Genomic DNA, 7,842 nt, shown 5'->3' on the forward strand with positions numbered 1-7,842 from the left:
ATCCCCAGCCAGTGCCATTTTCTTTCTTTTTTTTTTTTTTGCTCCTTGAATGCCTTCAGGGCACTTTTTGGTTGGCTGGCGTGTGGTGGGGATGAACTAAAGCAACCTGAGGCTGACCTCTTTGTGGAGCAGCCTCTTAAAGAACTGAGCTAGGGCCAGGCCTCCCCAGTGCCATTTTCAAGAACACATTTACAGAAGCCAGGCACAGCAGTACAAATCTGTAATCTCAGGTACTCAGGGGGCTCAGGCAGGTGGATCACACATTTTAGGATAGCCTGGGAAACTTAGTAAGATCCTATCACAGAATTTAAAAATAAGAAGATATGAAGATGTAGCTTAGTAATAGAGTACTCACCACCTAGCATGTACAAAGTCCTGGTTTCAATCCCTAATACCATACACACACACACACACACACACACACACACACACACACACACACACAATTACTAATAGCAATATTATCTTCCATCTTCTTAGCTCAAAATGTCACTATCATAAAAAAGTAATTGATAGCCTGATGAAAAGCACTAGCAGAGACTACTGTCACTTGGGAATCATTTCTTTTTTTTTTTTTGGTGGAACCAGGGATTGAACTCAGATCCTTGCGTTTGCCAGTCAAGCACTTATCCTACTGAACCATCTCCCTGGCCCCAGGAATCATTTCTTGTTGCTGTATCTGGGCATGTTCTGTCTTATAACAAGAGATATACGTTCTCATGGATGAAATTCCTGCCTCTATTTTCTCTATACTATGAAATCTTATGTAGATACTATGTACTCAGTAGTTGCCAAAACGCAATCCTCACAAGAGAGCACTGGTTTTTGGTTTGTTTCGGTTTGGTTTGATTGTCCGAAACTGGAGCTCACTATGTAGTTCAGGTGGGCCTCAAACTTGCAGGGATCCTCTTCTCAGCCTTCCAAATGCTGGGCTTACAGCCATGCACCACCACGCACTATGGAAGACAGCACTGCTAAAATAAGACAATCTTCTTTGTTTGGCCTCCAGTTTTCTATATGTATAAATATGAAAAAGATGTATCTGTGTGTCAGGGTATTTTTCATATGTTTGACTAATCCTTGATATAATCTCTGTATATTCAGCCATTATAGGACAATGAAGATGATATTAGCAACCACAAAGTAATAATAATAATAAATAAAGTTAGCAAGTGCTGATTCCCTAATAGATGGCCTCTGGGAGATCTACTGTTTATAAACAAAGGACTTTGATGTGGTAGATTTATACTGTTTTAATATTCTAGGAATTTAGTAAACCTCACAGGTACCACATATGAAAATAGAGGGTCTGTAAGAAAACTTGCGACAACAGTGATTTTGCTCTTCCACAGCTTTCAGTGATATGCTATGGAAAACTCAGTTAGCCAAAAAGCAGTGTACTAGATTTTTGCATTTTATTTCTCCATACTCCTTTCTCCAATTCAAATTACTGCCAACACAAGGTGAAGTGAAAGTTCACACCCAGACCAACAAAACTCTCCCCATCCCAAATCATGTTTCATAATGCATTTAGAATGATCAACCTCAAAATCTCCTCTAGATTATGACACACACACACACACACACACACACACACACACCTCTCTTTCAAAGTATCAGGATCTTTTGTTTTTGTTTGTTTGTTTGTTTGTTTGTTTGTTTTCTGAGATACGGTCTCAGTATGTAGCCCAGGCTGGTCTTGAACTTGCAGTAATTCTCTTGCCTCAGCCTCTTCAGAGTTGGGATCACAGGCACACACCACCACATCCAGCCTCAGGGTCTTTACAGTAAAGCTAATCTCCTTAGTTTATGATTCAAGCTCCTCTATAATCTGATCCTAGAGTCCATAATCTCATCTCCTACTATATCCTCCATCTTGAGCCACATATTTCATAGAAGACACGATGCTTGATGCTTAGAATATATGGTGCCTCTAAGAACTCGCCCTGCCCAGGGAATTTAACAATTTAGCAAGATCCTATCTCAAAAAATAAAAAGGCTGGGGATGTACTTCAGCATGAAAGCTATGGGTTGGGGGCTGGTGAGATGGCTCAGTGGTCTAAAGCACCTACTTAGAACAAGCTAAGCTAAGCTAAGCTAAGCTAAGCTAAGCTAAACTAAGCTAAGCTAAACTAAGCTAAGCAAAGCACAGGGCCCGCGGTTCAATCCCCCAGGGCCCGCGGTTCAATCCCCCAGGGCCCGCGGTTCAATCCCCCAGGGCCCGCGGTTCAATCCCCCAGGGACCACGGTTCAATCCCTCAGTACCACATGCCAGCCAGCCCCGCCCCCTGGTGGGCTGAGCTGGCCACACACACAAAATGAATGAATGAATGAATAAATAAATAATTCTTTAAAAAAAAAAAAAGAAAGAAAGAAAGCTATGGGTTGAATCTCCAGTACTAGAAATAAGAATTCCACATAATAAAACCCCTTCTCTGCAAAGCCTCCCTGAATTTCTAGTCATCCCCAAAGTTATTCATCCATTCAGCAAATAATTACTGTGCACTTATGCATAAGCTACAAGGTAGGTGCTGAAGATATAACAATGAGCCAAACATGGTTTTTACCTTCACCCAGCTAGTATCTACCAGCTAGGTTGCCACAAGAATTAAATCAGACAAAATATATAAAGCATTATAAACAGTATATTCTCATCATGTTGAATAAATACTAATGTAGCTGCTAAGCCAGTCTATCTAAAATAATTGCCACACATATAACACACTTTATATCTGACCTTGGTTTATTTTTTTCTTAGTAAGTATAACTATTTTTCATTATATATTTATAGATTTCTTCTTTGTCTATCCCCACATCCTCCTCTCATCATGTCTTTTTTTAACCACTGTAACCACAGTGCTACAACATACTCTGGCCCTTAGCAGCTGGTCAAGAATCACCTCCGTGTCAATTATCTTTACACTCTATTGATGCAGACAAGTCAAATAATCACAAGAAATACAAAATTACAATTGATATGTATTTTACCATATATGCCACTGTACTTGCCATAATAAACATTTGAAAAATATAAAATACAAGGTTTATAATAAACACTTGTGCAACTCTATTTACCGAGTGCCTACTAAATCTACTGCACAAAGAAAACAAAAAGTAGCTCCTATGAGTTATTTCCAGCTCACAATAAGCTAGTATTTTGCTTTCTCTTCACTCTCCTGCACATGCACTCTGTGTGTAGATGTTTTAGTAAATGAGGAAAATCAAGCTAGTTGTATGCAAAAGTTTAAACATAATAATATAATGCCTAACATACCTATGATCTTCCTACATCTCTCAAATTCAGGTGGAAATTCTAACCCTCAAGGTGACAGTGTGAGGAGAGAGGACAGCAGAACCCTCATGTACAGAATCAGTGCCCTTATAAAAGAAGCTCTGAAGTTGCCTTGGTCCTTCTACTGTATGAGAACACACAAAGAAGATGCCAACTCTGAATTAGAAACACAGCCTTCACTAGACAATCTGCCAGTGTCTTGATTTTAGACTTCCAAATCTCCAGAATTCTCAGAAATAAATGTCTGTGGTTTATTTATTTATTTATTTATGGTACCAGGAATCAAACTTGTGCTTGTCAGGCAGGCACTAGGCTACTGAGCTATATCCCTGGCCCTCTGTGATTTATAAGTTAGCTGGGGTACAGTATTTTATTACAGCAGCCAGAACAGATTAAGGTACTATCTTCCCAGTCTTATTCCCTACTATACAACTTTATTCCTGCATTGTTCCATACTACATAAATATAATCCTGCTCTCATAAATCTTGATTTCTTTCTATTTTCTATTTATACCTTCAGTGAAGCTTTCTTCACTTTCCCAAAATGATCTGCATGAATCTACTCATCTTTCAAGGTCAGCTCAAGTGACACTTTTGGATCCTAAATACCCAAACAAATTTATAACTCTTCCCTCTGTACTAATACATTCATTCACAGTAAGGCTAAAAATCTCAGGAAAAGCAACTTCCCAGAAGTCTAGCAATTTGTTGATTTAGGTAGGATGGCTCTTTATTCTAAAAAGAATACTACCGCATCTAAATTTCTTTCTCAGAAAAAAAAATCCTCAAAACTCACTATGTATAGTCTAATTACCTCAAATTTCTGCTTGAGATTGTCCTTGTCTGTGGGAAAATGAAATCATAGAGTCAATTGGTCAAGTACCTACTTGACCTGGGCATGGGGAATAATAGAATAAGCAACACAGTTGCTGCTAGAACTTGTTTCTTCTAGGAGAGAAACAATTTAATGCAGTGTCTGTGTTGCACTGTGAAGGAGACAGATACAGGAAAAGGACCACCTATAAGCAAGAGTCACTCAGTCAGGGAAAGTTTACAGATTAAATGAGTTGGCAGTTAAGAGACACTTTGCTAAAAATCAGATGTAAGGAAAACCCAAACTGACTAAACTAGAAGAATATGAGTACCAGGATTTAGTTTTGACTAGAATGTCATATTGCTCTCAGGATAAAAATAAAAATAGCCTGCTGTGCATAATAAATTTTTCAATGAATGTACAGCAAACTACTTATATCCCAACTTAAGTCTCAATTTATTTTTGAAACATGAAGACAATCTGCAAATAAAAGATTCCCCCTAAGAAAGGGCAAAACAAATGAACCCTTTAGGAGGTAATAAAAAGACTGACACTCTGCCTGCCAAGCTGATTTTTCAGTCCTGAAATGCCCTTGGTCTCTGCCTCCAAACAAAAACAAATCATTTTTTCTAAGTATTAACAGTTAAGCTTGTACATAATATCTTTAAACTTCCCAAATTGGATCCTCACATTAAAAGCCACTTAAAATAAATTTTTTTTAAAAAAATCTTTTTTTAGTTATTTATGTGAAAAAAGGTCACAATCTGGCTTTAGAGTCCTCACCTCAGCACTCTGTACAACCCACCATCATTCAGGTCTTGCAATGAAGCTTCCACGCTCTCTTCCATACTCCCAATCCCCCCGTTGTAGCCCCACCACCACCACCACCACCCCCAAAAAAAGGCAGAAAGAAAGAAATGGAGCCCATGAATCCCTATGCCCCCACTCTCCCAGCTTCTGGGAAGCAACAGCCTTCAAATTGTTCCTGCTCAGACCCCTGAAGCCATGGAAGGAAATGAGGACAGCTGTGTGTGAGCGAGGACATCCGATCAGGGAGAGCGGCGCGGAAGGCAAAGATCGGAGGGAGGAGGGGGCAGAGGGTAAAATGGTGAAGAGGGAACGAGGAGAGCAAAGTGCAAGAGCGGAAAATAGAGAAGGGGGATGGAGTCAAGACCACAGAAAAGCGAATAAGCAAAATGGTCGAGAAGAGAGGGAGGGTGAAAGGCCAAAGAGGGGGATGCAAAGGGGCCGCGAAGGAAGCTGTCACCGAGGGTGGGGTGTCACCGAAGGGGCTCTCCCCGGCAGGTGGACGGGGAGCGCGGGGCGCGAGGGGCTGGATGCGTGGGCGCGGTGCCGGCTGGCCGAGGCGCGGGCGGTCGCCGGGGACCCCGGGCCGAGGGAGGGGCGCCGCGGGCGAGGCGGCCGGGCAGGCCCGGCTCCCTCACCATGGCTGCGCCGGCCTGGTCCTCGGGCATGCAGCTTCTGTCCGGGGTGTGGCGGCGGGCCAGCCCCAAGCCCGCCCCCGGGCTGAGCCAGCGCGAGGGCTCCAGGGGCTCCGGCAAGGGACAGCTCTGGGCTCGGCCCAGGCCTCAGCCTCCTTGGCTCCAAAGCTGGAAGGGCAGCCGCAGCTGCAGCCAGAGCCGCACACAGACTCCACCCCCTACGAGACCCCGCCCACCCGCGATGGGCCCCGCCCCTGTCCACCGCGCAGACTCCGCCGCGGCCCCGCCCCCGTCCCGCCCACCTAGGCCCTTAAAGGGGCAGGGCCGCTTCCAATTTGCCTGGCCTCTCAAAGAAAAGAGCTGTAAGTCTTGGGTTAAGACTAGAGGACTAAGGCACTTGCTGCGGTTGTTTTCGTGTCTTTCTGTCACTTACCACCGTTCTTTCACACTTTCGCTTATGACTGTAACTCATGACTACTGTCATCATGTTTCACAATTTCAAGGTTCTTAGGTGATTTTTCCAATGCTCTGGTCTGTCGGGTTCCTCTCTAGAGGCCATCCCGCTTCAGCCTCTCATTCACATGCTCATGCTTCTACTACAAATAATTGTAATTTCTCTCCCTCCCTTCCCCTCCCCGTCCCTGTTCTCTCCTCCCCTGGCCTCTCAGGTGCTATGCACGCTGCACCACTAAGCCACATCCCTGCGCCCTCTAATCTCCGTTTTAATCATCTAACTTCCACCTCATTCTTCTTCCTTTCAAGCTCACTCCTTACAATATGCCAACTCCAAATACTCAACTCCATCAAGCCCCCCAACCCTCTGATTCCACTACCTTTTCACTGTCCCTCCTTCTGAGGTTCTATCATCAAGAGGAAAGACAGTCCCATTGATCTGTACAGGATAGAAAGTCCAAAAATATATCTAAACATATATGAAATTCAGTATGATAAAAGTAGAATACACATCAGCAAGAAAAATATTGCTGATATTTTGTATTTAGAATAGCTGGATAGCCACCTAAGCTATTTGATGTTAAAATAGCTGGATAGCCACCTAAAGAAACTTTAATTTAGAACTAGGTCTCATGCTATTCAGCAAGATAAATTTCAAATAAATCAAAGATTTAAAGGTTAAAGAAAGGGCTGGTGAGATGGCTCAGTGGTCTAAAGCATCTACTTAGAACAAGCTAAGCTAAGCAAAGCACAGGGACAGTGGTTCAATCCCCCAGCACTACATGCCAGCCAGCCCCGCCCCCTGGTGGGCTGAGCTGGCCACACACACACAAAATAAAAATAAATAAATAAATAAAATTGTATAAATAAATAAAGGTTAAAGAAAAAGTGACTGGCTAGGCATGCTGTTGAACACACCTGTCACCCAGCACCAGGGAGGCTGAAGCTGGGGAATCACTGTGAGTGCAAGGCCAGCCTAGGTTACAATGTAAGTTCAGGGCTGGGAATATAGCTCAGTAGCACAAGTGCCTGCCTGGCAAGCACAAGGTCCTGAGTTCAATTCCCGCTACCAAAACAAAAAGTGAATTCAAGGCCAGCCTGAGTTGCATAGTGAAACTCTGTCTTAAAAAGAAAAGGGGGAAAAAAAAAAAAAGAAAAAGAAAAGAGTGAATAGACTTCATGACCTGTGTTTATAATCCCAATACTTTAGGAGCCTGGAGTAGGAAAATCAAAAGTTTGAGCCCAGCCTCGGCAATTTAGAAACTTAGTAAGGTCCAATCTCAAAGGAGGGGGTTGGAAGCAATCCTGGAGATGGGTCAGGAATACTCTACCACTGAGCTACAACCCCAGCCCTTTTATTGTTTTTGATTTTTTAGACAGGGCCTCTCTAAATCACTAAATTGTTCAAGCTAGAATTTATGACCTTCCTGATTCAGTCTCCCAAAGTTCTGGCATGTGCCACCACATCAAGCAAACAAAACAAAGAAAAAAAATTGTAGTGCTAACAGTTGAGATCAGGGATTTTTTTATGTGTCGGGGTGGGGGTGGGGTGTGATGGAGGGGGTACCAGGAATCAAACTCAGGACTTTGCATTTACCAGGCAGGTGCTGTGCCATTGAGCTATATCTCAACCCAGACCCAGGACTTTTGATTGAGTTACATCTCTAGCTCCTTTTTTAATTTTTGAGACAAAGTCAAGTCTTACAATCCTTCTACCTTAGCTTCCCAGGATGCTGGGTTTATAGGTTTGCACCACCATGCCTGACTTTATCAAATTTTTAAACAAACATTCTCTTTTACCCAACAAGTCTACTTCTTTTTCCTTTTCCTTCTTTTTCTTT

The 7,842-nt window shown here is 42.8% G+C and overlaps 1 protein-coding gene across 2 annotated transcripts in view; it reads right to left on the bottom strand.

Annotated features, from left to right (window-relative positions):
* Nucleotides 1–5,757, bottom strand: part of Zyg11b (zyg-11 family member B, cell cycle regulator) — a 102,204-nt gene extending 96,447 nt beyond the window's left edge. Inside the window, exon 1 of one of the 2 annotated variants that reach the window (XM_004639109.2) lies at nucleotides 5,552–5,757. In XM_004639109.2, coding sequence (XP_004639166.1) covers nucleotides 5,552–5,581 — 30 coding nt within the window. In that variant the 5' untranslated portion in view covers nucleotides 5,582–5,757. Of the gene's footprint in view, nucleotides 1–4,889; nucleotides 5,446–5,551 lie in introns of those variants that run through there. The other variant, XM_023724233.1, reaches the window with a different exon arrangement.
* Nucleotides 5,758–7,842: the final 2,085 nt, after the last annotated feature.

The sequence above is a fragment of the Octodon degus genome, unplaced genomic scaffold, assembly GCF_000260255.1.
Source record: "Octodon degus isolate 3935 unplaced genomic scaffold, OctDeg1.0 scaffold00107, whole genome shotgun sequence".
NCBI lineage: Eukaryota > Metazoa > Chordata > Mammalia > Rodentia > Octodontidae > Octodon > Octodon degus.